General features: G+C 53.9%; 1 protein-coding gene and 1 pseudogene across 1 annotated transcript; one reads left to right on the forward strand and one right to left on the reverse strand.

Annotated features, from left to right (window-relative positions):
• The first annotated feature begins 14,193 nt into the window (after nt 1-14,193).
• CD22 (CD22 molecule) lies at nt 14,194-26,547 on the forward strand. Its single transcript, XM_075536667.1, has 13 exons — nt 14,194-14,227; nt 15,156-15,524; nt 16,725-17,057; nt 21,248-21,514; nt 21,643-21,906; nt 22,800-23,057; nt 23,257-23,520; nt 23,608-23,871; nt 25,049-25,145; nt 25,285-25,360; nt 25,534-25,655; nt 26,248-26,318; nt 26,513-26,547. The coding sequence occupies exons 1-13, from the start codon at nt 14,194-14,196 to the stop codon at nt 26,545-26,547; spliced, it is 2,454 nt and encodes an 817-aa protein (XP_075392782.1).
• Nucleotides 19,253-20,144, reverse strand: LOC142432515 (craniofacial development protein 1 pseudogene; annotated as a pseudogene).
• Nucleotides 26,548-27,663: the final 1,116 nt, after the last annotated feature.

Consider the following 27,663-nt stretch of genomic DNA (forward strand, 5'->3'; position numbering starts at 1 on the left):
CGTGGAGCAAGTGAGATGAAGCGAGCAAGGGGCTGGCACAGGCGTTTGGGGCCCTGCCTCCAACACCTGCCCCTGACAGCAGCCCCTGGCTCCAGCAGGTCTGCCCGGGCAGAGTACTCACGAGGACTTTGTCCCTGAAGGTAAGGAGCCTGCTGCAGTAACCCTGTGGTGCCCAAAGTCCAGCCGAGGGGGCTGGGGAGCCCGAGGCGCTCTGGCTGTCAGGAAGGAGGGGGGTTCCGCAGTTTGTGGGGAGGTGCAAGGAAAGGGTTGTGGTTGCTTTTTTCCCCCATAGGTGATACTTTATTCATTGTTTATTCGAGACATTATGAACCACCTGTACCCAATCCTTAATGCACATGCCCAAATCCTCAACTGGCCCGTCACTGCGATTCTTTATTCTAAAGTCCAGTGACTTTCCAGCTTTTAAATGTAGAGGCACATTTTCCTTCCGGGAATATCATGTTCCAGCAGCTTCAAGCGGTGAGAAGCTGCTACGTCATAACCCAGAGGGAAATAAACAACCACCAGGGAATGAGGATGGACTCCCAGGGGCCCCGTAGGACAGGGCGGGGGGCTGCTCCTGTGGGTTTCCGAGTCTGCAGCTCTTTACAGGAGGAGAAAGCCCTGTCTTTCTCCCTCAGAGCTGCAGGGGGTTTCGAACTGCCCATCTTGTGGATCACAGCCCAACTTGGAGCTGGCATGCCACTGGGACGCCTGTGAGGTCCTACTCATTCACAATTTAAGGTCGCACACACTACACACTCACCGTCCCCACCCTCCGCTTCCCCGTCCCAGCACATCGCAAAGTTACCAGGAAAACTGGGCGACATGACCCAAGGGGTTACATGCAGAGTTCTGACAAGAGACCGAGGAGGAGGGAGCGGTGTTCAGACACAATGGGGTAGCGGTTTCTACCCCAAACCAACGTGGAAACCATTTAAAATGACCAAGTCACGCGAATGCAGGACGGTGACTCCGAATGGCCATTCGATATGCTTCGTGTTGTTGTTCGTAAGTGCCAATGAGTCGGTTCCAACCGCAGTGAGCTGTGTCCTCCCTGAGGAAGGACTGACGATGTTCAGTGACTATGCACAAGTCGGGGACCGACCCCCCCTGGACTCTTAGAGTGTCCCCACTGGCGTCTGGAGCACACCGCGATTCTCTGCCCTGTGGACACATGTTGGAGCCCCGATGCCGGGGTGGGGGGTGACCTGTGGGCTGCGGAACACAAGGCCAGCTTTCTCCGGGGAGAAAGAGGAGACTGCCTGCTCCCTGTAAAGAGCTACCGTCTGGGAAGCCCACAGAGGCCACAGTTGGGGCGCTGTCAGTCACGATGGGCTCCCTGGCAGCGCGCTTCTTTGTTGTCTTGTTGTTGAGCTCCTGGGGGCCCAGCTCTGGGGGCGTAGCAAGGACACACTGTGCCCACCCTGGACCTGCCCTTCTGTGGACGAAAGAGAGAGGGGCGCGGGCGAGCGTACTGCTCCAGGGCAGGTCTCAAGGGCGGTGCAGAGACCACAAGGGCAGGGCGCTTGGTCTGTCTGAGGTTACAACCTTCGAAAGGGACATCATTGGAGTTGAGATGGATGAAAGGGAGGGAGGATCTCTCAGGAGCGTGTGGAAACACAAAGGCTAATGGCTGAGCCTTGCTTCCGAGGCTCCACAGGACAAGAGTTAAGCCAGCATATCAGATGGAGAGGGAGTTCTGGTCCAAGGGAGCCCGATCACAGAGGGCCCAGATGGCATGATCCGAACTTGGACTTGACTGAGTAGAATGAGGAGCTGTTGGAGACCTCTACTCAGAGGGATGGTCTGGAGGGGCTTGAGGTTTAAGAGTCTGCTGGTCGCTTTGTGACAATAGATGGGCTGAAGTCAGGAGAGGGCTGAGGCAGCCTGGTGGCAGTTGTCCAATGAGAGCAGGCGCAGTGGCAGGGGCGGGTCACTTCTATGCTGGGGAAGGGACTGGCATGGAGTCGAGGGGCGAGAGATGGCCACAATGACATTGGCCTCTTGGGAGATGTTGACAATTGGGAAAGACTCAGGCTCAGAGAAAGACACGGTGTCCCACGGTGGACACATTCCACCCTGGGGAGAGGTCTCCAGGGACAGGACAGCCTGACCGCACCCCTCTCGTGGGCAAGCCAAGCCTGGAAGAGAACCGGAGTCACCGTGACTCACACTGGCTGACTCAGATGGGGACAGACACGGTCATGAGATCTGGCCCTCTGGAACACAGTTGAGCGGGGATCATGGTCTTCGACCTCAGGGAAGAATGGGTGGCCCCAGGCAGGATGTAGGAGGCTGACGCGCCAGGCCATCCCTGGACTTGACTGGGACCTCTCTGTCTTTGTCCCTCCACTCTCATCAATACGAAAGGGCCACCCCATCACAGAGTGCCTCACCCGATCCATTCCAGAGGGCATGCCGGTCACCTATGCCGATTGCGTCTCGCCGAACATGATGGGATGCACAAGCCACGGGGTATGAGACCAAGCATTCTGTTCGACTAAGAACCGGTCCAGGTGCAGTGGGAAAGCACTGCACTCAGCTAGACACTGGGGCGAGTCGGTGGCGGGACCCCACCGCTCTTTAAAATCCAACATCAGCCCCCTAGACGTTGTCGCTCCGTCAGAGCGTGAAGGGTCCCACTTTATGGCTGACCTGCACTTTGCTCGTTACACCTCCGCTCCCTTTAACCAAAGACACGTAAGGTGGCTGTGGTCGAGACCACCCATCCTCGGCCTGCACCTCCAGCCCTGTCCTGAGCGCCAGGCAGCCCCAGGATGAAAGGGATCTGTAAGGTTTATTGAGGAGCGAAACAGAACCAAAGATCCAATTGGCAAAGTTTTAGAAGCAGGCTTTATTGAGAAGCTTGCGGGCGGGTTCAGCAACTCAGGGTATTGAGCTATTGAAGCCGCACCCTACACGTGCCAAGGTGAAATTTTTATATGCCGGAGAGAAGGCAGAGGGGTGGGGGTTTCTACTGTTAGCAGGTGCAGCTGGCGGGCTGCCTGGGATACCTGGTGTTCTGGGCACATTCCGTGCTGACCACGGTCATCCTGCCCTTTCTTTGTGGTTATTCGGAGAGGGGTGTTTACCGAGGGAGGGGAAGGGCAGCAAGGGGTGAGTTTGAGAGCTAAGGTGGAGGTGTTGGATTCAAAATGGAGTTCCTCGTGCCAAGACCAGGCAGGATCCAGGCCAGGAGTGACCCCTCCAAACTCTACTCCCGCCCCAGGCTGGCCCCTGGCAGGGGTGAGCTGCCACAACAGGACAGAGGGGGCTGGAAGTGTTGTGGGGGCCAGAACGGGAAAGAGAGGGTATGTGGACAAACCCTCAACGTGCACACATTAAGGAGTGTGGGAGGCTGGGCTCCCATAGAGGGAACCTCCGGGCTCATGGGTTGGAGATATGTCCACTCACATTCTCTTAAGTTAAAAGTATTCCTCGGGATGTCCCCATAAGAATGCCAATTGTCAGGTGCTGGCAAGCACATGGTTACGCCTATACCCGCTTGGAGGTCAACCGCTTAAAGGCTACTTGCCTGAAGGTTGTCTGCCGTTAAGAAACATCAGACTCTGTCGTCTTTCCCACCCTAAGTAGGGCCCACTTCTTTCTTGTGGGGTACCAGCCCCCCACAGTAGAAAGGATACAAGGGGCGCTTGTATAACTGAGGGGTAAAATTAAAGAGACATCAGAAATATAAGGCATGCAATTGCTCACCACCTGGACGGCCATGATCTCAGCAGCCAGGTACACACACACACACACACACACACACACACACACACAGAATATATTTCTATTCACAGCTTATATACATTTCTGGGACATGCAAGCCCCTCCTGATTACAGGTAACCACATGCGTAACAGGAAGGGGCTGTACAATAGGCATATGCCTGGCAGGAAGGGGATGAGCTAGGGGTGTACAAGCAGTAGGAAGGGGAGTCTCTAGGGGTACACATGTGACAAGATGGGTGGACCCTAGATTCAACATGGCAGCCTAACCTTGGTCCTCCTTGGGTTGGCTTGACCTTGTCTCTGGGCTCTCCTTCAGGGAGACAATTCTCTGTGCTTAGCAGCAGGGAGTGGGCCCACCTAGGGTGGGACAGACAATAGGGTCCGATTTCTCAAGAGGACTGATACCTGAGCTAACAGTGTACAGTCACCCACCATCCGCTACCAAGCAGTGTCCTAGACCTGGCATATGGGGGACGACCTGGACAAACCCTTCTGCATCCCACACTTTCTTAAGGATCATAGAGTGTTCCCCTGGAGCGGAGCTCAGAGACACCCAAGGTCAAGCCGGCTCAGAGATGACTAAGATTAGGCCGCCATCTTGACTCTAGAGCCCACCCATCTTGTTACCCATGTGCCTTCCTGTCACGTGATGTCTCTAGTACCTCCCCTTCCTGTTGCGCGTACACCCCTAGCTCGTCCCCCTCCTGTTATGCATAGGCCTCTAATACACCCCTTCCTGTTACATCTGTGCTTACTGGGGGGCTTGCTTGCCCGAGAGAATGAAGTACAGTCTCATTCCGGTTCCGGTCTCCATCAGAAAACCTGAAGCCTTGCACGCCTTGTCTCGTGTCTCTTTAATGTCCCCCTCCATCACTCACCGCCCCGAGGACCCGTCCCATGTGGAGGGACAGAAATGCTACACGTGGATGGTTTGACAGAGTCACCTGTTCCATCACGGGTTGGGAAGCTCCGTATCGAAATTCAGGGTGCTGGCTTCCCGTCGGCTCGGGAGGAAGGCTTTTGTTACTCTTCTCAGCTTCTGCTCTCAGGTGATCTTCCTCGGACTTGGTGTCTCCCTTGTCCGTGGACTGCCGTGAACAACCTCAGCTCATAGGCAAGACAATGGTCCCAAACAAGGAAGTCCCTAAGCAAGTTGATAAATAAGATACTCTCCTCACCCTCCCGAGCCTGGTGGCCCACATGTTTTCCTTGGGGACAAGGAAGGAAGTATCCATTTAGTCTCAAAGGAAAGCCCAAGTGCGGGATGCGTGGCCGGAGTCGTGCGAATCAGTGTCACCATGGAGTGTGGGTTCACAGTGTCGGTGATGAGAGTGCACGCGTGCAGAGTGCTCAGTCTCAGCACACATCAGGGTACACTTAGGATACCAGGATCATCGCCTTTAGATTGGAAGTTGAGGGGATACCTGCTCATTGTCACACAGCTGACAACTGGCGGAATGTGAATTTGAACCCCACTCTGTCTGCCCGTTGCATACCCGTCCAAGGCATGCACCCCATGAGATGTTACACACTCTGGTGCCCCATGGGTAGGCGCCGCATCGGCCATGAGTCCCTGGGAGGGCCGGCAATGGCCGTGGGCAGGCGCAAGTGGAAGTCCAGGGCTTCCAGGGGTGCTCCATGTGAGGTGACCCTCAAGCCACCCCAGATGTAGACCATCTTCCTCTTCGGAGGTAAGGTGGGAGGAAGAGAGAGAACATCCTGTTTTTCTCAGGAGACAGTCTCATGTCCCCCTCCGACCCCTGCCTTCTCCAGAGCCCCCTGCCTCCAGACATCAGGACGTGCCTGTGATGTCTGACTCCCTCTCTTTACCAGTCCGTGAGCTATACCTGGAGGCATCACGGAACGAAGGAATGGGGTCCGGGGCTCTTGCCTCAGGTGTTGGGAGCCCTCTCCTCCGAGTTGACGTCCTCTCATTGAAGCCGCTGCTTTTCCCCTTAGACCTCTTCTAATTTGGAAACAATGCCATCCTCACAGAAAGTTGCAATGATAGAGCAGAGAGGTTCTCAGATAGGAACTGGAAACACAGGGATTCCAGGACGGATGATCCCTTCAGGACCAGTGGTGTGAAGTGGCGATACCGGGAGGGTGGAGGGAGGGTGGGTTGGAAAGGGGGAACCGATTACAAGGATCTACATGTGACCTCCTCCCTGGGGGACTGACAACAGAAAAGTAGGTGAAGGGAGAAAATAATAATTGATAAATTATCAAGGATTCACAAGGGAGGGGGGAGCAGAGAGGGAGCAGGTAAAATGAGGAGTTGATGCCAGGGGCTTGAGTGGAGAGCAAATGTTTTGAGAATGATGAGGGCAATGAATGTACAAATGTGCTTGACACAATTGATGTATGTATGGACGATGATGACTTGTATGAGTCCCAAATAAAATGATTAAAAAATAAAAAAGAGCAGAGAGGACCTAGCTGCCCTTCATCTAATGGTCACCAATGATTTCTTCTTACATCGTTCCTGTCAGAATCTGAGCCTGCAGGTGGACATCAAGACCCTGTGCATGTCGTACCCCCTGGCTGGCTCTGCGTCACACACCCTGAAGTCAAGGAATGGAATTCGCCCAGTGCTGACATGTCTCTCTTGCTACCCCTTCATCGTCATTCCTGCTCTCTCTTCCCTACGGTCCCTGAGCCCTGGCAACCAGTCGTCTGGTCTCGTCTCCAGTTGTGTCCTTCTGAGAAGGGCACACCAGCAGAGTCACACACTGCGGGACCCCTTTGAGATTAGCTGCCCCCACACCCCCCATTCAGCATCATGCCCTTCAGATATATCCAAGTTACTGCATCTCTCAACAGCTACGAACCCCAAGGTCAGAAGTTTGGACCCACCAGTTGCTGTGTAGGAGAGGTTGCCTGTTCCCGTAAAGATTTCAAGTCTAAGGTTCTACTCTGTCCGGTGAGTTTCCAATAAGTCAGAACAACTTGATAGCAGCAAGTTTGGTTTGGTCTTTTTTTTTGGTCTCTGACTATTTCAAGGATATATATATATATATATATATATATATATATATAATGTACGGGCTCTTGTGTGGACATAAGCTTTCCTTTCTTGGGGGTGAATGTCAGCAGTCCATTTGCCCACGTGGGTGGTCCGTGTCTATTATGGTTTAAAGAAACAGCTCAACGACTTCCGGAATGGCCCTGGCGGTTTGCACTCCCACCAGGAGGGCCTGAAGAGCCAGGTTCTCTGCAGCCCCAGGGACATCCTGCACCAAGGCCGTGGGTTCTTATTATAGCGTTTCAGGTCGCTGTGCAGTGAGGGCTCAGCCTGCCTTCATTTGCATCCCTCTCATGGCTAACGATGCCGAACATCTGCCCAGGCACGGATTCGCCATCTGCGCGTCCTCTTGGTGAAGCACTTCTTCACATCGTTGCCTGCTTTCGAATTGGCTCAGTTTTTGTCTGTCACCCATTCCTTTTACTGAGATCCAATGCACATCCCACTGGTCACTCATTTAAAGCAGACAGTTCGATTGTTCCCTTTCCCCCCCTTTTTTAGGATATTCAGAGTTGTGGAAGCAACCCCGCTGTGATTTTAGAATGTTACAGCACCCCTTAAAGGAAATGCCCCACCCAGGGCTGGCCACTCTCATTTCCCTCCACTTTCCCCACCTCTCGCCGAACTCACTGTCCCCAGGGTGATTCTGCCTCACAGGGATGCCATAGGGCAGAGCAGAGCTGCCCCTGTGGGTTTCTGAGACTGAAACCCTTGGTGGAGGTGGCGAGTCGCATCTTCCTTCAGTGAGAGGGCTGGTGGTTTGAATTGCTGACCTTGCGGCTTGTGGCTCAATGTGTAACCCACCACGCCACCAAGGCTCCTCTCTCACCCTTGGGATACCCACTACTCTACTTCACGTATCTAGACTTAAAGCCTCTAGAGGTGCCCTTTCTAGACAGTTCCAATCACATCTACTACTCTATTTCATGTCTCTATAGAGGTGCCCTTTCTAGACGTTTCCAATCGATGAAGCCAAGCAATGTCTGCCCTCTTGTGAGCGGCTTCTTCCACTCCGCATGATGTCTTCCAGGTCCGATCATGTCGCAGCAGGATGCATTGGTTCTTCATCCCCCTCTGCTGCCAAACAGCACTTCATGCGGGAATCTCCTGGGGAGATGGACAGGCTTTCTCCTCCTGTAAAGAGTCATGAGCTGAGAAAGTCATGGGGCAGTTCTACCCCATCCTAGGAGTCAGCCTCGACTCGATGGCAGTGAGATTGATTTGTTTGTTTTTTTGAGAATGAATATACCACATTTTACTTATCTGTCCATTACTTGGAGTCCTGGTAGCTATGTGTTGGATTTCCCAACACAATGTTAGCAGTTTGAAACCACCAGTCCTTCCAAGGGCCACCGCTGAGCCTTTCTACCCCGTAGGAAGACTGACAGCCTCAGAACCCCCCCGGGGGGCAGTTCTCCTCGCTCCTATTGGGGCCCTGTGTGTCAGAATCGACTGGAATGTAGCTCGGTGTTTGCTCTGTGTCCCTACCAGAAGCGCCCCGGCGGTACTGTTGGGAAATATTGGACGGCTAACCTCAAGGTTTGCGGGGTCGAACCCACCAGGCACTCCATGGAGAGACATGAGGCTGTCCACTCCCCTACAGACTCACAGCCTCAGACACTGCTGTGCATTGGGCTGGACCGGACAGCAGGGTCATTGTTGACGTTTTCATATCCCAGGCCACTGTCTTTGCTCTGAATTCTACCTCATTTGTTGCTAGCACACCTGCTCCAGCTGGCGTTTGGTCAACGTCTGCATGGTATGTTCCTGTCGATGCTTCCAATTGTTAGAGTCAGCCTGTCACTAGATGTGGAGTAAATCGCCGTTTCCTGTTGTCGCTGCAAAGTCCCCGTGCCGGTCTCCACCTTTCACTTTCTGTATTGAAACCATCTGCCATTTTCTTTTCTCCTTGTTTTATTTTTCACTTGGTTGTTTCCTCTTTCCGGCCTTCTTGGGGGTTCCTTGAACGTTTTCACAATTCTATTTTACCCCTCACGTTTTTTTGGATGGCTATTTGGTGGTGGGTCTCCCTAGGGAACACTACACATGACATGACATGAGTGTGTGCATATCTCACATTATGCTATACATGACATATGAGTGTGCATATCTCATATCAAATTATACATGATGTTACATGAGTGTATGCATCCCACATTATGTTATACACGTTACATGAGTGTGTGCATATCTCACATTATGTTATACACTACGTTACATGAGTGTGCGCATATCTCACATTATATTATATATGATGTTACATGAGTGCATGCATATCTCACATGTTATACATGGCATTACATGAGTGTATACATATCTCACATTTTGTCATACATGATATTACAAGAGTGTGTGCATATCTCACATCATATCATACATGATGTTACACGAGGGTAAGTGAAAAAACATTGCTACTAGGATCCCAGTTCATGCACACATGAATTTATTCAAACAAAACCTGTTCAAACTTCTCTCTGTGATCGGTGGATGACCGCAGACAGGTTGACAGTGCCATCCATGAAAGAGGTCCAGTCAACGCAGTATCTTCCAAGAGCAGCTAATTCAAGGCAGAAATGTCAGCTCAAAAGGCTACGACGACTGACTGCTTGATTTCTAAGGGCATCTTGGTAGAGTTTCACATAGGACCCAGGGCGACCACAGGGGCGTATTAGGAAGGTCAAGCACATTGCAACCTGCACTGGTGGGAACAAGACCGGGAGACGCAAGCTGAGGATTCTCCCTGGTTCCCGTCAGCACAATGCACCACAGGGTCGCCAGAGGCAGCAAGGGCCGCCTGGGGAAATGTGCCCAGGAAAGCTTACCCCATTCACCCTATGGCCCTGCTCCTGCTCTGCCAGACTTCCTTCTGTGGGGAGGCTTCCAAGGACAACGTAAAGGACCCCTATGTGAGTCCCCGGAGGAGGCCCAAGATGAGGTTTTGGTGCGCTGTCAACCAAAGAAAACAGACCTCTTGAGGGGAAGGTTAAAGAGACGGGCACGCGTCTGAAGGCGGGTGCGTAGGCCTTGATGTTGAGAAGCTACAGCTTTGAATTTGGGTATTTTTGTGGAATGAAAGTGCATTTGATTTTGTAGCAATACTCTTTGATGGACTGTTGTCGATAGTCCTGTAGTTATAGTTATAGATAGTCTTATAGATAGTCCTCAAGGACAGGACAGAAGTACTCCTGTGGGTGTCTAAGCCTGGGACGCCTTTGAGTCGGACTTGACTCCGTGGCAGTGGCTTTTTGATTTTGATTGTAAATACCTATCTTATCAACGTCTGCTGGTGTCGCCCCGCTGTCACTTCAGATGCAGTCTAGAAACCTCCGAGTCACAATCGACTTGATGGCAGAAGCTTTATTCGCTTTTGTCCTCCCCCAGTCTTGCTGTAATCGTCGGAGTTTCTCTTCATACTTTGAAAACCACACGAGACGGGGTTACAGCTTTTGCATCAAATATCGAACAAGCTAGAAAACGCAAGTGGAGGACGAGAGTTGGTTGTGTTGACCCAGAGTTTTTCTTTAAAAAAAAAATATATATATATAACTGATATTTATTAAGAGATTATATTACAGGTAGAGACCCTAGATAGTGCAAACAGGTAATCAATTAGGCTGCTAAATGAAAGGTCTGATGGATGGATGGATGGATTGTGATAAGAGCCCATTCATTGAGTTTTAAATATTCCCTTATTGTATTTTCCAATCTGAAGAATGACCTTTCATTAGAAATTTTTTTTAGAAAAATTAATCTTCTATTTCTTTTAGGAGACTTCTTTTTTTAAATTTGTTTTCACATGTGTTCATCATGGAAGCAGTTTCATAATATGGTGGCTTTCCCATCCTGGTCAGATCATTCCAGTCCCCCCTTGCTCCCGTGGAACGTCGCCACTGCAGCGAAGTGGAGGGGGCACCATACTGTTCCTGTCGGGGTGGGGTAGAAGTTCAGGTTCAGGTTGTCCACATGGCTTCTGTTGGTATCTGGTGGGAGAGTCTCCTTGCTGCTGCTGGCGGGGCTGAGAGGAACTGCCGCTTCCCACCTGGCGGAGAGGGAGGGAGGAGCCTTCATTGCTGCCCCAGGGGCTTCCACCAACACAGCCCGGCTGGGCTTTGCCACCACTAACTGGTACAGAAAGTTCTGACTCTTTAGGAAGCCTCATCTGAAAGCGCTTTAGTGATAAGGAGGAAGGAGACATGGTTATCACGGGCTAGGGGTGCAACTCCAGATTCCCCGTCAGCGCTCCATTGTTACCATGGGGAGGAGGGGCGGGCCTGGGGAAGAGGACAGTTGCAGTTCCAAACTCGGCAGTTTCAGTTTTATCAAGAAACCGAGGTGGAAATCCACGCTTTCTGCTCTCAGCTTATGCTGGCCGGAGTTGGGCTGTTGCCCCCGTTTTTCTGTGGTGCTTGGTTGGAGTGGACCTGTTATTGACAGAACGTGATCAGTCTGCCTGCCTTACCCTTTTCGGATGCCTTGCTAGAGAGTCTAGATAGATCCCTGTGGAAGTTGTTTGTTGGTGCCCGTTGGTGTGTCCTGGTGGCTGGCTTCTATGGGAACCGGTCTGGGATTCGGAGGCAAAATCGGAAGCCTGGGAACCCACAGGCAGACCATTCCTCCGGCGACTCCGCCACTCAGTATGCTTAGAACAAGGCATCGTTCTCCTTTCTTATCTCGATGGGCCCTCCCTTCAGTGTTTAAAGTAACTATACTCACCGCCGTCCAGTCAATTCCAGCGCACCGTGGCCCTATAGAGCAGAGGGGGACACCAAAGCATCAGCCAAGTCATGGGCGCTTTCACCACTCATGACCAAGGAAGGTGCCCACAAACTGCAAGCCCTTGCCACTTTCCCTGCGCCCCTTTCTGCGGGCTACAGGTCTAATCTGCGTGACTTGCACCATGAGTGAGATGAGCGAGCAGCTCCTGGAGGTAGGTCCGGGTAGGAAGGGGGTTGTGGTTCAACCAAGTCTCTGCATCTGGTTTGAAGTGGCAAATCCGACCCAGAAACCAGCAACTGACTGGATGCCTCTCCAAGCAGGATTCCCTGGTCCGTTTTCCCAACTCCCTACCTCATGATACCTCATGCCCTACCCCAGCCCCACGGAGAAGGCAGGAGGTGTGGCCAGGGAGGGCAAAAATTAAACACAGGAAATGTCATGCGACTTCCTCTTTTATTCTCAGATGCTGAAGAGGGAAGACACAAGGAAACAGGTAAACTTTTGCGGGGGCTCTTTTCCATTCCATGAGCAAGTCCAGGACAGCTGCTGGGTGCTGGGCCTCGTTCCTGGGGTGGGGAAGACCATGGGGCCCTCCCTTCTTTTTTGCAGCCTGGCTTTACGGCAGGCTCTCTCTGGCCAGCACTGGCGAGTCTTTAGAAAACAGGATGGGTCTCTGGATGCCCAGTCGGGAGGAGAGGATGCCCAGTTGGGGGAGGAGAAAGACAGCTTCAGGCTTTGCCAGACTCGATGGGCCTGCGCTGAACAGGGTACGCAGCTGAACAGCATGGCCTTGCTCTGAGCCTCTACCGGGTTGGTGATTCTCACCCCTGGCCTCCACATCCCATCCTGCCCCGCCTCCTCAGCCTTCTCCTTCCTAGCCCTCGGGTCCTACTTCCCTCCCCTCAGAGTCTCTCTGGGGATTCTGTGGTCAGCCATGAGAAGTACCGCTGCTCCACTCACTGGGGTTCTGAGGGCAGGTCCTCTTGTGGCATGGTGCTCTACCTGGCACCGTGGGCACGGTGGGTGATGTGGTAGAGGGCCAGCATTGGCCACAGACCATGGCATTTAGTCCTAGTCCCTGATGAAACCCTAGAAGGGCCCCTGGAGTGCACCCCTCAGAACTTCCCCTGAAAAGGCATGTGGTGCTTGATGCCAGCCCCCCAATTTGGTGCGCACATGGGCTTTTGAGTGAGCGTTTCCAACCTGCTCTTCTGGATGGTTACGGTCTGGGAGTATTTAGTAGGTGACAGTCATAGAATGAGGGTCAGCTCGGCCTGGAGACTCTTACCCAGCTTCACACCCTTGACCCTAATTCATGTCCAGACCAGGCAAGGCCAGTCCATCTGTCCGGGGACAGATCCCCTTCCTGACTCAGCAAGTCGCTTAGCTTCCTTCATTCATAAGGCCGAAGACCCAACGGTTCTTGGCACGAGCCTTCGAGGCCCGGAGATGGGCAGCAGAGGTGCTGCGTGGGAAATGTTGGGGGAGCTGCTGAGAGCGGCGGGTGGTGCTGCCCTGCGGCAGGAGACACACTCCATTGGCACGTCCTGCGGGCTCCCAGGGGACTGGCACAAAGGCACACACATGTAAATCGGAGCTTAAATTTAACTCTATGTAAAGGAGGACTGAGCGGCTCACCGAAAGGTTGGAAGTTCAAACCCACCAGCTGCACTGCGGGAGAACGATTTAGAGACATAGCCATCTACTCTCCTAATGAGGCCATCCCAAGAAACCCCAAACCCAGGGCTGCCAAGCTGACTCTGGCGCATCCCACTCTGTCATCTTGGAACCTACGGGGGCAGTTTGACTATGTTCTATAAGGTCCCGGTGAGCCTGCACTGACTTGCCCGTCCTTGGTTTTGGGAAAGCCTGGGAAGGTAGAGCACCGCCCAGGGCACCCAGGGGTGCGGCAGCTGCTGATTGACGATGTGCTTGGGTTCCTCCTGAGCCGGCCGTGATGTTGTCTGCCTGCGCAGTGGTTTCGGTTGTGTGTGTATCGACCTTGATTGCTTTTTGAAACGATTGGGCAGTGATGGGTCTATGTTCCTACCTAACCACAACTGGCAGCAACCAAGACAGCTCCTGTCCTCATACCAGACTTGACCTTGCCTTCACCTGGCTGATTTGCATGTTAACCTCGTGCTAGCCTCGCAGGACATGTGAGCGGGACCCTTGGACTATAATGTTTGAAATCCCCTCCCCCCCAGACCCCTCAAAATGACCTCCTGATGCCCTGCTCTCATCTCCCTCTCTTCCTCCTTCTCGCTTGGTCTTTAAGATCAAGGCTCGATCACGTCTCGCCCGTGTGTAAGGCCCGCTACGCAACCCAGAGGGGTTTCCCGACTGAGAGTGCCGAGGGGCGTTACAAGTGACACCGAGCCCAGCAGGCGAGGCCCTCCGTGGGCTGGTCCCACTGAGAGCCTGAGTGATGAGAGCCCACGGTGATAGCTGGACAGATAGTGTGCGGATGGGCCTGGGCGCTGGGCAGGAGAGAGAGGCTGGCGGCCGAGGACTCTCAGAGCAGAGAGAGGCACAGCATAGGCAGGAGTACCCAGAATTCTATATTCCCATCCGATAACCAGTTAGGGTCCCCAAGGGATGGGCCCAAGGGGACAGAGCTCAATGGGAGGAACAAGAAAAGCCACTTTGGAAGAAGTGGCCAGATGGCTCAAAGACAAACTCTTTGCGGTTTAGGCTTCTACTTGGACATGACGCCATGCACCTCCTGGGTCCCCTGATCTTGCTCTTTGGTAAGGACTTGGCCTCGGCTGCTTTGGGGATGGCAGTGGGAGCTGGATACGGAGGACAGGCCCGGGGCAAAGAGGAGGCAATGTGGGGTAAGGTGCGCACAAGCGGCTCACACACAGACAGGTAGCTAGTCCTTGGGTGATGAACAAAGGCCATTCCTAAGCGTGTCCTTCCATGAAATCTGTAGGTGAGGGAGCACAGGTGCATATCATTTTCATTTAGCCCCCACTTCACTGCAACACGCAGCCCTGGTGGCATAGTGGTTACTCATTGGGGGTGCTGACCTCAAAGTCAGCAGTTCAAAACTACCAGCCACCCCTTGGAAGACAGAGCTTTCTACTCCGGTCAAGAGTAGGAGTCTGGAAACGCACGCACAAGGGTGGTTCTATCCTGTCCTCCAGGGCTGCCATGAGTTAGAATCAACTCGATGGTCATGAGCTGGGCTTGGCTTGGGTTAGTGCAAGAAAGAAGCCCTGGCAGGGTGCTAACCATGAGGTCTGCAGTTCAAATCCACCAACCACTCGCAGGAGAAAGACGAGCCTTTCTGCTCTCATGAAGATTTGCCCCCTCAGAAGCCCACAGGGGCGGTTCCACCCGGTCCTGGAGGGCCGCTCCGCTGTGAGTCGGAATTGGCTCAATGGTCTGAAGCCTTGTAAGGATTCAAAAGCCGCACACACAGCGAGAGAAGGTGGTTGTGATGAAGACTTGGTTGGGCATCGGGGTTGGCTCAGTCACGTCAAAGTGAGGGCACATTTGCAAAACACGAACGGGCCAATAAGAGCCGCCCCGAAGGCGCACCTTGGTGTCTTGTTCTCAGGGAGTATGTCACCAACTCTCCCTCCAGCTGTGGAAGCCATTCGTTAGTCCCTTGCCACCTCCCCCCACCCCTGCCTTTCGAGAATGCCTTCTGATGATCGTCCTGGGTTGCAGATTACTGGTCTTTCTCTGACTCAGCGGAATGGAAGTTTAACCACCCTGGCACCCTCTACAGCTGGGAGGGGGCTTGTGCCTGGATCCCCTGCCTCTACACCAACCCAGGTCCCAAGGGGTCCCTGAAAGACTTCACCTTATATCACAATCATGATTATGATGACGTCACCAAGAACTTTTCGGGGACCATCCTCTACCCGACCCCAGAGGTCCCTGGGCAAGTGAAGAGAGTGCGCTACGTGGGGGATATGACCAACAACTGCAGCCTGAGCATCCAGCCGGTGCACGCCAATGACAGCGGCCGGCTGGGGCTGAGGATGACGTCGGAAACGGACAGATGGATGGAGACCATAAACCTCAACGTCTCTGGTAAGACTCTGAAGGACCTTTGATTTCAACAGGGCAAGGAGAGAGATGGGAAATACCCCACCTTCCTGAAGTTGGGGCAGCAACTCAAATGGTAGGCGGAGGCCAGGCAGGGGTGCCCGCCAGTGAGGTGGGCAGCGCCATACAATGGGGCTGTGGCGACCTGGAGCACGAGGGCTCGCCTACCCCGAGCAGGAGGTGGCCCCTCAGCTCCAGCCTAGCAGGCACACACGGAGCTAGGGCCCAGCTTCTGATTTTCGAGGTGAAAAATCAGACTGGATTTTCCAGGGACATTTTTCAGGCAATTCTGTGATATTTGTGACGAATTCTTTTTCTAACGCACTCATGCAGGGGCTCACTGCCACGCATGTCAGAGTTTGAGATGATGGCCCGGAGGGAAGCTAGGGGCCTCCGCCCTGGTCACTCCAAACGGAAAACCAGGCTCACTGCCGCTGAATCCATGCAGACTCATGGTGGCCCTGCAGGACAGGGTCGAACTGACCCCTGGCTTTCTCCCCTGGTCACTCCAGCCCAAATTTCTTGGGCAGTGAGCTCTAAACAGCCCTTTGACCAGGATAGAGAAACGGCTACCAATCCTGCCGCTGAGGGGTTGCCTCCGCCCTGGGGAGAGCTGTGGCTGCCCACAGGGGCCGAGTCCACGGCGGGATTCCTGGGCTTGCACTGTGGCGCCGTCGAGCAACCATGGGTTTGTCACTCAAGCTAAGAAACGCATGCTGAACAAAACAGACAGACTTAGGGGCCGGGGGGTGCGGGGGGGGGAGCAATCTTGAGACTATTTAGACAGAAGTACCAGGAGGGGAGCTATTTCCTAAGGAAGCTGAGCATCCGCAAATGTTTTGAGAACGATGAGGGCAATGAATGCACAGATGTGCTTGACACGATTGATGTGTGTATGGATTGTAATAAGCGTTGTATGAGCCCCTAATGGAACGATTTAAAAAAGGAGAATTGGGATATGCAAAAATTATGTAAAAATATTAAAAACATTTTTAGAAAGAAAGAAGAAGAAAAAAACAACCCCAGACTCTTCCAGCGGAACATCGGTAACTCAAAGCAGAGAAAAGCATGACTGAATAGCCCAGGGACTCCTCAGGGGCGTTATTTTGGGGAGCAGGTCTGAAGCCAAATGTACATGAGCTTGTTCTCTTTCATGCTTCCATCGGACTCTCTGCTCTTTTATAGAAAGACCTCCGCCACCTCACATTCAGCTTCCTCCCTACATAGAAGAGTCCCAGGAAGTCACGCTGACCTGCAGGCTCCTTTTTGCCTGCCCCGGTTACCCCATCCAATTGCGATGGTCACTGGAGTACCCGGCTGGCACCTCCACCTCCACCTCCACCTCCACCTCCACCTCCACCTCCACCTCCACCTCCCTGAAGCCCGAGCTGGTCTCCACAGAGAGCAAGCTCAGGTTCCAGCCTCTGTGGACGCACCACGGCACCAACGTGACCTGCGCGCTCCATGACGCCAAGACGCAGCTGGTCTCGCAGCAAACTCGGTTGCTGGATGTGAAACGTGAGTCCCTCCCACCCCACCCCCAGGGCTCCCGGGGAAGGCATGAGACCTGGGCACCTTCTCCCCAGCTTCTCCGTCTGCCCTGAGAACAACACAGCCGGGATGCAGTAGCTGTGGTCACCGGGCTGAGCTCCCTCCTCCCCTCCTCCACCCCTGGGTCACCCCGTGTTCTAGGAAATGGATTCATTTTAGCATTTGTGTGGGCCTAACAGGATAAACCGATTCAATCTATCCCCAAGTGTATTAGTCTGGGTACTTCAGAGAAACAAATCCACCAAAACTCATGTGTAAGAGAGAGTTTTATATAAAGGGTAAGTGCACATCAAGAAAACATCCCAATCCAGTGCTGCCCAAGCCCACAAGTCCAACATTAACCCATATGTCCAACACCAATCCACAAAGTCCTCCATCTCACAAAACACACTATGATGCCAACTGCAGAAGGAAAGCCGAGTCAGTGAGCATATGAGCATCTCAGTGCTGCCAGGGTCTCCACATGGCTGCTCCAGCACCCAGGGCTGCATTGGGGTAGGTCCATGTGGCTTCTCCTTGGGGATGTCTTGCAGGAAGTCAGCTTTGCAAGCTGAAGTAGGGAACTGGCTAAGGTAGCTGCACCTTAGTGTGACCATCACAAAGCAAGAGATCCACGAACTCAAAAGGCGAGGCTCACTGAACCATTTATCCCTCTGCCCTTCAATTAACCCCACGTGTTTATCGGCCAGGTTGGGACAATAAACTAACTCACCAAGCCACAAGATAATTTGGAGATTATTTAACTAAGGTGTTTTACCCCCTGGTAGAAAAGCTTCCACATCATTCTTATTCACTCAGTCATCAATAAACTTAAAAAAATCATTTTATTGGGGGCTCTTGCAGGTCTTATCCCAATCCATATATTCATCCATGTGTCAAGCAGATTTGTACATTTGTTGCCATCATCATTTTCAAAAAAATTTCTTTCTACTTGAGCCCTTGGTATCAGCTCTTTGTTTTTTCCCCTCCCTCCTTCCTTCCCTCACGAACCCTTGATAATTTATAAATTATTGTTTTTTTCATGTCTTATACCAACTGCTGTCTCTCTTCACCCACTTCTCTGTTGCCTATTCCCCTGGAAGGGGGTCATATGTCTATCATTGTGATCAGTTTTCCCCTTACTCCCCCCACCTTCCCTTCCCCTCCTGGAATTGCTACTCTCATTATTGGTCCTGAGGGGCTTATCTGTCCTGGATTGCCTGTGTTGGGAACTCTTATCTGTACCAGTGTACATGCTCTGGTCTAGCTGTATTTGTAAGGTAGAATTGGGGTCATGATAGTGGGGTGGGGGAAGGAAGCATTAAAGAACTAGAGGAAAGTTGTGTGTTTCATTGGTGTTACACTGCACCCTGACTGGCCCGTCTCTTCCTTGTGACCCTTCTGAGAGGGGACGTCCAATTGTCTACAGATGGGCTTTGGGTCTCTACTCCATGCTCCCCCTCATTCACATTAATATGATTTTTTGTTCCGGGTCTGTGATACCTGATCTCATCAACACCTCGTGATCACACAGGCTGGTGTGCTTCTCCTATGTGGGCTTTGTTGCTTCTGAGCTAGATGGCCACTTGTTTATCTTCAAGCCTTTAAGATCCCAGACGCTATATCTTTTGATAGCCGGGCACCATCAGCTTTCTTCACATTTGCCTATGCACCTGCTTTGTCTTCAGTGATCTGTCGGAAAGGTGAGCATCATGGAATGCCAGTTTAATAGAACAGAGTGTTCTTGCATTGAGGGAGTACTTGAGTGGAGGCCTGATGTCCCTCTGCTACCTTAATACTAAACCTATAAATGTATGCACATAGATCTATTTCCACATCATATATAAATATAGTCACATATGTACATGCCTGTATTTTGACTCTATAAATGCCCTTTGCCTCCTAGTTATTTCCTCTATTTCCTTTTACCTTCCTCTTGTCCCACTATCATGTTCAGCCTTCACTTGGGTTTCAGTAATTCCTCTTTTTTCCCCGTCTTCACCAGCCTCTCCCTGGAATTGCTTTATTTCTTGACTTTTTTCTTTTTTTTAAGGACACACTTTTAGACAGGCAAGATACACAGGCAGTATTTCAATGTAGGAGAAAAAACCTTGTCCGGAAACTTTGAGGAGAGAACCAGACACATTTCGCAGACGCACAAGAAGCTCACATTGTAAACAGGATTAAGCTGCGATGGATTTTCCCTCCTCCCAGCAGGGCTTCATTTCGCTCAGCCTGAGGTGTCGCTCAGTTTCAAACTGCCTGTGGTCCACACGGTCAAGAAAAGCTTTCTGTCTGATGTTCCCCCCTTTCCCTCGATTACGGATGGCCAGCTCTTCTCCGATCCCCTCTTCCGCCTTGAGGTTTTCCTAGTCCAATCTGGACTTCCGGAGGGTGCCCATTTTCTGCTTCGTGGCACCAATCTTCCCCAGGAGGCTGCTCATACCCGTGGCCTCTCTAACCTCTCTAATCGCCGGCAGAAGACGTGCTCACCTGGGGCGTCTCGTTCGCATTTTGCTTGAAGACTTGCTTCCTTGAAGTAGCCTCCACCTCCTTAGCCACCCTGACTTCTTCACCAGCAACGCCAAACACCTGGGTGATTTGGACCTTCTCGGTTTCTCCAGGTTTCTCCATCTCTTCTGCTTTGACCAACTATTTACTGGAACTTGTCTCTCCGATCTCCTCTCCTTGCTTCACTCGTGTACTTGGGGGCGCTTTTGGTTGGGGTCCCCCATCGTCAGGGAAGCTGGCCCAGAGTCCATCCTCCTTTTCGCTTGCATCCTCTGACCCGATGCCCCTTTCCTGCTCTGCACCTTCCTCTTTCTCATCGCCGCTGCTTCCTCCTGATTCGGCTTCGGCATCCGGCTCTTCCTCTCCTTCTAAGGACAGTAGCCCCCCCACCCCAGTTTTCTCTTCCTGGACGGGATGCCCGCAGCCTTTCTCTTTGTCCCTTTCGTCTACCGTCGTCTTCCTCCACTAATTCATTTACATCGTCTTCGCCATACTCGCCACCCGACGGCGACGGCACGCATCTTCCTCCGAGGTGGAAAAGTCTTCGGGGCCGAATTCCTCCATGCCACTACCCCACGTGGCAGGCCACCCCGCAGGACCACAGCAGCTGCCCCCAACAGCGAAGCTCTAGGGAGAGACCATAGAAGCGCAGCACGGTAATTCCTCTTGGCTACATTACCTTGGATCAGGTCTTCGCGTCCCGACCCCCCAGGCATCCTATTCCCTCCTTGCCGTCGATTTTAGATCACTGGTTCCCTTGTCCCTGGGTTTGTTGGCTCCTCACTTCATTTCCCCGCCCCCCCTTCTCCTGTGCCCACCCTGAACCGTGGGGCCTGTTGTTTTCTCCTCCGATCGGTTTTCCCGCCTGTCTTATCTAGATGGACAGGCAGAGACAACAGTAAGCGCGATGACAAGGCAGGCCGTCGATAAACTTTTATTGCGTACCCATTCGGTGTCCGGCCCTGCTACCATGGCTGGCCACGCAGCAGCGAGTCAGCAGACCGACTCCTCGCTCATACGCAGCCAGCACTGCAGTGAGAGGCAAACCATAAGCAGACTTTAGAAGGCCACAGAGGGTGCACTGCACATTTTGTGATTGTAGCCGGACAGAAACAAAGAGGGGGCGGGCGGAAGGAAGCTGTTTGAGATCACGCAGAGGGAGGTAGACACGTGAACTGAGATCTGAATGAAGGGGGACATGGTGGCGAATTTCAGAGAAGAGCAGTCTGGGGTGACAAAAGGATCAGCGAAAAGACCCCAGGGTGGGACTTGGCTTGGTGTGTTTATCCCAGGGTTAGAGGGCTGGAGTGGAGGAAGCAGGAGCTAAGCGGTGAGGCAGGAAGTCTGCGAGGGGATGGGCCGCTAGTCTGCATGCACACGGGTGGGGCCTTGAATGTTGTTTCCAGTGTCGACTCCATCGGATGACTTTGAGCAGAGAATGCTAACGTCTGATTAGAAGTGTGGGGAACCCTACTGGCTGCTGACAGAGATCAGTCCGTTAAGAACGCAAGCAAGCAGAGAGGTCAGCTGACTGATAGCCATCTGAGGGCATGGACCAGCCTGGTCCTGCCGACAAGGGTAACAGCCAGTGACTAACATGGGCATACATGTCTCGGCCGCTGCTTCCATCCTTTGAGAATTGTCCCCAACGACCTCTGCCTCTGCAGACCGTCCGCAAGTGGAGATCAAGGTCAGTCCCAAAGAGGCTACTGTGATGAAGGGCGAACTTGTGACCATGACTTGCCAAATCACCAGCAGCAACCCAGAGGCCACTACGATATCCTGGTTCAAGGACAAGACCAAGCTAAGGAAGCCGAACACGGCGACACTCACTCTGTCCAGAGTGACCAAAGAAGACAGAGGAACGTACCATTGTCAAGCCTCCAATAGCGTGGGCTCTGGAGATTCGCAAGAGGTGGTTCTCCAAGTGCAGTGTGAGCCCCCTTGGAGCTGGGGATGGGGCTGGCCAGGAGCTGGGCGGGGGGAGGAAGATGAGCCGTGGAGGCTTGCGCCGTGAAAGGGTCCTTCTCACCTCCCCACGCCCCTCCACCACTTCTTTCAGTCGTTCCAGAACCTTCCAGGGTTCAGATTTCCCCCTTGCCAGCCCGAGAGGGAAGAATGGTGGAGCTGACTTGTCTATCGGAAGCCAACCCTCCTCCGACAAATTACACCTGGTATCACAATGGGAAAGAAGTCCTGGGGAGGACAGAAGAGAAATTCCAGATTCCAAAGCTCCACCTCTTGCATGCCGGGAACTACTGCTGCCTGGCAGAAAACAGCCTCGGTCTTGGACAGATTGGCCAGGAAGCGGAATTGGATGTACAATGTGAGTGGTCACAGTGCCTCTGGGGTCCAGGGAGAGAGGATAAAAGTGGGAGGTACCTGGGCCCTACCATGGACAGCAAGGAAGAAGCCAGGGTCTCCTAACAGATTTCACGAGGCAGGCGCTTTGTCTGGTTTTCACAGTTGTATTACCAGCACCTAGAATGGGCTCTGGCTTGTGGTAAGTGTTCCGTAGATATTTGCTGAATGAATACACGATGAGATGCCTCCATTCCCACGAGGCCCTTCGAGGGTCCGCCACCCTCAGCAGGGACCGCGTCCCGGGAGGAATCCTGAGGTTTTGGGGGCGAACTAGAGAGAATGTCGCATTACCGTCACCGGATCTTCTCGAACACCTTGCTCAGTTTGATCCTCAGACTCTGAGGTGGCTCAGTCTGAGCACTAAAGGGGGTACCCAAATTCTGGGCACACCGGCCCTGAGCTAAATGAGGGGACTTCCAAAATCGTTTGTGGCGCGGGTTGGGTGAGCAGGGCGGTAAATCCATGAGCTTTTCCTTCCATTTGCCCGCACACTTTCTGAAGTCTCTGTGTATAATCCCAACTGCAATCACGAACGTTTTGTCTCAGTCATTTTACCCTCGTGAGCATTCCTTGAGTCAGTGCTCTTAGGAGCAGACAGCTCTGAGTGGGGGGACCTAGCATGCGGGCCCCCGAGCTGCGCTTTCCATGGCTACACCATGGAGTCAAATCACTGAAAAGCCAAATTGCTAGGCTAGGGCCTCTGTCTCTTCACACAGAGGCAGGAGGGAATTGCTAGCCTTCCTTGGCTTTATCTCAGCACTATCTGAGTGGAGGGGAGAGCGTGGAAGCTGGCGGGCAGCGCGGTGTGACTCTTTGACTCTCCCCCACCTACCCCTCTGCTTTCCTTTCCCCCAGATAGCCCCAAGGAGGTGACCGTGGTGATTCAGAACCCCGCTCCAATCCGAGAGGGAGACGATGTGACCCTGGTCTGTAACTACAAGTCTAGCAACCCTAGAGTCACCCGATATGAATGGACTCCCCAATTCCCCCGAAACCAGTCATTCCCCGAGGTGCTGAGGATTCGAAAAGTTACCTGGGATCTTGGCCAAATCTCCTGCCGAGCCTGTAATGTCTGGTGCGAACAGGCTCCCCCGGTCCAGCTGGATGTTGAGTGTGAGTAACCTGGGCGGGGGGATCTGGGAAGAGGTAGGACATGGAATAGGGGGGCATTCCGTGTTGGAATATGGGGCTCCTCGGGCCAGCAGAGACTTGAGGGAAGAGAGCCTGGCTGAGGGGCTGAGGGGAGAGGCGGCTCTGGGCGCAGGAAGCTGGGAGAGGCCCGAGAGATCCGCCTGAGGCCTTTGCCCTTCAGATGTTCCCAGAGACGTCAGGGTCCTGAAGATGAACCCCCCGACGGAGATTCACTCGGGGCACCGTGTCCTCCTTCAATGTGACTTCTCAAGCAGCCGCCCTCAAGAAGTCCGCTTCCTCTGGAAGAAAAACGGGAGCCTGCTGGAGGAAGGCAAAGAGCTGAAGTTCGGCGCCATCTCCCCAGAGGATGCTGGGAATTATAGCTGCATCGCCAGCAACTCCGTGGGACAGACCACATCCAAGGCCTGGAGGCTGCGCGTTCTGTGTGAGTGACCGGTGTGAGACGCTACAAGCAGGGGAGAGTGGGTGCCTGGCGCCCCGGGTCCTGACGCGGGTTCGCTTCCCCCTGCAGACGCGCCCAGGAGGCTCCGGGTGTCCATGGTCCCCAGAGACAGGGTGATGGAAGGGAAGAAGGCAGCCCTGGTGTGTGAGAGCGACGCCAACCCGCCCGTGTCCCAGTACACCTGGTTCGACGGGAACAACCGAAACCTCCAGCACACGGGTCAGACCCTGAGACTGGAACCGGCCCAGGTCCAGCACACGGGCGCCTACCGGTGCCAGGGAGCCAACCATCTGGGCGTGGGCGTGTCGCCCCCCAGGACCCTCACTGTCTACTGTAAGCCTCTTCCCAACGTCTCTCATGTTCTCCTCTGGCCCCTGCTTCTGTGGCTCCTCCCCGTCCCTCAAGGCTATGCCTCCCAGACCACCTTACACCTTCTTTTATCCCCCCTTGGCTCCTCCCCCCACTTCCTCTAGGCTGTCCCCCTCACCTTCTCTCTTCCTTCCTCCTCCTCCCGGCTCATCCTGCTGGGTAGGGAATCCTTTGATTCTCTGCATGCTGCTCTCTTTGTCAGGTATGTGTGGCTTTAGAAAAGACAATGCGGGTGCCTGGTACAGCAACCACCCCCACCCCTAAATTACAATCGCAGAGAAGGCAAATAATGGTGAGACAGGCACTCCGGATCCCTGAGAACCTAGTGACCTCTCAAGAAGGCGCCATGGCTGGTAGCTTGTTGTGTCTCCTTAGAGCTGGGTCTGCGCACCCACAACGTCACCAGCTGAGCACGCCATTGGCAACCAACCAGGGGTGTGAAGAAATCATCCGCTCTGCTCCCCGGGGCTCCAGACTCTCTAGCCACCCTGGAAACCGGTCTCTTTTTTGCAACTGGGCTGATCTCTATTCCAGGAGCCCTGGTGGTGGAGCGGGTGACTCGTTGGGCTGTCAACTGCAAGGTCAGCAGTTCAAAACCACCGGCTGACCCTTGGGGGAAAGAGGAGGCTATGATCACACAAAGAGGGGCAGTTATCCCCCATGCCCTAACCAAGCAGAGCCAGACAGCCACCAAGCACCGCCATAGAGTCGCGGCTGACTCAGAGCGACCAGCTAGGGCAGGGTAGAACTGCCCCTGTGGGTTTCTGAGCCTGTCAACTCTTTGTCTTTATCTAGAGGAGCTGCTGGTGGTTTTGAACTGCTGACCTTGTGGCTAGCAGCAGCCCAGCTCGTCATTGCTCCACAGCCAGGGTTAAAGAGGTTGCGTCCAGGTGTCCCGAAACAGGAACGCATCAGGAGGAAGAGCTAGCTTTTGCCTCCTAACAAGTTCCAGACGGCAGGGCAGGGCAGGGGCTGCCTCCTCTCCTGCCCATGCCACTGCCCCAAGGCATGCAAGAGAGCAGTGCCCGCGAGAAAGACAGCAGCCAGAGGCTGCGAGAGTCTGGGATGCTTCCCAGCCCAACACCTCTGGGCAGAGCTGGCTCTTCTTCTGTTGACGGGCGGCCCCCCCTTCTTCCATCAGATAGCCCAGAAACCATAGGCAAGAGAACGGCCGTGGGGATCGGGGCCTGCCTGTCCATCCTCATCCTGGCAATCTGCGGGGTCAAGCTGCGCAAAGGGTGAGCTCGTCCCTCCCGCGCCCCTGGCTGGTCCCCGCGCCCCAGTACTCCGCCCCAAAGCCCCCAGCACACAAACCCCACAGGATCTGGGTCCCGACTCCTTGATCCCCAGTGAGTGAGTGTCTCTTTGCCGCTGCAGCTGGAAGAGGATCCAAGGTCGGCAGGGGCTCCAGGAAAACTCCAGTGGGCAGAGCTTCTTCGTGAGGAAGAAAAAGGTAGGCAAGAAGGTGGAGGCAAGGCAGGGCAGACCCTGAAGTCAAGCACGGAAAGGAGAGGAAGCAGGCTATCCCCGGAAGATCTTAGCCGGCGGAGGCCGGGGAAGGGGCCATGGGGAAGGGGGGTGACGGGGGAGCCGTCCATGCCAAACAAACCCTGGTCTCCCTGCCAGGTTAGAAGGACCCGCCTCTCCGACACGCCCACCTCCGCCTCCCTGGGATGCTATAACCCAGTGATGGAAGACCCCATTAGCTACGCCACGCTGCGCTTTCCTGCTGGCGAGATGGACACTGGGTACGGAGGGGACAGGGGGAGACGGATGCACCCTGGGGGGATGTGGGGGACCAAGTTCTTGTGCCACCTGCCTTCTGGGTGCCCTGTCTCCATGACCTCAATCAGTCGAGAGAGAGAGAGAGAGAGAGAGAGAGAGAGAGAGAGAGAGAGAGAGAGAGAGAGAGAGAGAGAGAGAGGATCGATAGAGATCCATGATAGAGATACACATTCACACCATATGGGTTTATGAGCCCTGGGGTGGCTGTGGGACAAGCCTTGGGCGACTGAACCTAAGCTTGGTGGTTCAAACTCACCAGCCGCCCCACAGGAGCCACGTGGGGCTGTCTTGCTCCCTACAGACTCACAGTCTTGGAAACCCAGCATAGATAGGGTCATTAGGAGTTGGAATCGGCTCAGGGGCAGTGGGTTGGGGATTTTGTTTGCTTTTTATATTGCACTGAAAGCCGTAGACACTGGGGAGTCAGTCCCTTGTTCTCAGACAGGCAGGCTCGCTGGGGTGCGGCTGGGGAAGGAGGGGAGTGGAGGAAAGGAGGGATGTTCGGGGGCGGAGGGGATGCTGCATTTGTAGTCATCTGTTTGTCCTCACTCTCAGGCATGTGGGGATGTCCGCCAGCACCCCAAATCTGGAGGAGATGGTCACGTATTCGGTGCTGCAGAAGCCTCCCGTGGTAAGAGGTCAGGGAGGGTGTGGGAGAGTTAACAGTCAGGGCTCCACGTGGGCAGGACTATGTGGGGAGGACTTGGGTGAACTTGAGCAGTGTCCAAGGCTGGATCTTGGGGAAGGGGGTTCAGGTGTGTTCAGACCTCCCATGTGATCTCACCTGTGCGCCTAACCGTGCTCCTTCTGCCAATGGGATGCATCCCGGGGGAAAAGGGGGCAAAGGTGAGGTAGCAACACGGGGATGGCAACCAGTGTTTGAACAAAAGGCTCTCGGATGCTCCGTTGACATTAAGCAGAGAGAATGGGCAGGGAGGGCAGACACTGTGGTGGGGCGCGGGTGGCCACGTGGCCACGCTTACCAGGACGTGGCTTTCTCAGGTCGACTACGAGAATGTGGCCCCAGCTTTGCCAGAAGAAGAGGAAGGGATTCATTATTCGGAGCTGGTTCATTTCGGGATGGGGGAGCGGCCTCCAGCCCACGACAAAGTGGATTACGTGACCCTGAGGTCCTGAACGGGATGCGGTGGAGGTGCCCAGGACCTTTCGGAGGATGGGGCTGTCCTGGAATTTCCCTTCGCCCCTGCGGTTCAGTCACGACGTGAACACAGCACCCCCCTTCCCCCCAACATACACGGCCACCCTAGTCACTGCAAAAGAAACGTGTGCCTGGCCCAGAGCCGGACTGCCTTTAGATTCCCTTTTAAATCCTTCCTGCCCTCCCAAGGGTCTGTCCCGGGCCCTGCTCATGCTGCTTCCCGACCCTGGTCCACAGCCTTCCCCTGCTCCCCCTGCTCCCCCTGCGCCCAGTCACCTGCCCCCTGCCCTCTAAACCCCAGCCCCCAACATGATTTCTTCCTCTTCTCTCTTCCATTCCTCTGGCCCAAGCTCTGGCAGCCCCTCACTCATGGACCCTGTGCCCCAATTCTGCCTCCAGGGTAAAACCCGGGGACGAGGGATGGAAATGAAAGCCGCTCTCATCTTTCCGTTGCATCTCTTGAAGAAAGAGGACTTGCCTCCTACTCGTTTATCCCCCAGAATCAGGTCGGCGAAGCCATCCCGCGGAGGGCACTGCGCTGCCATAGCTCCTGCCCTCAGGCCTCGGGGCATCCAAGACAGACTCGATGTTGTGGACAGATATGTAATGAGCACCCCACCAGCCGGACAATAAACATGGCTTGGACGCTGTTCCACAAACTACCCCTGTGGATGATTTCCAGTCGGTGGGGTGGCGGTGGTGGGTGGTCAAGGTGTGTGGGGATCGGGAGATGGAAATGGCATGGTGAGACTGGGAGATGAGAGAAAGGGGTCGTGTGATGTCCTGACCAAATCAGCGGATGGGAGAGCCCG

The sequence above is a fragment of the Tenrec ecaudatus genome, chromosome 18 (assembly GCF_050624435.1).
Source record: "Tenrec ecaudatus isolate mTenEca1 chromosome 18, mTenEca1.hap1, whole genome shotgun sequence".
Classification (NCBI taxonomy): domain Eukaryota; kingdom Metazoa; phylum Chordata; class Mammalia; order Afrosoricida; family Tenrecidae; genus Tenrec; species Tenrec ecaudatus.

What these genes read in the sequence shown, in the direction of transcription:
- CD22 (XM_075536667.1), top strand. Translation starts at nt 14,194, where the DNA reads ATGCACCTCCTGGGTCCCCTGATCTTGCTCTTTG. An exon ending in CATAAACCTCAACGTCTCTG is followed by an intron (nt 15,525 to 16,724) that starts GTAAGACTCTGA and finishes GCTCTTTTATAG; the next exon opens with AAAGACCTCCGCCACCTCAC. An exon ending in GGTCCAGCTGGATGTTGAGT is followed by an intron (nt 23,058 to 23,256) that starts GTGAGTAACCTG and finishes TTTGCCCTTCAG; the next exon opens with ATGTTCCCAGAGACGTCAGG.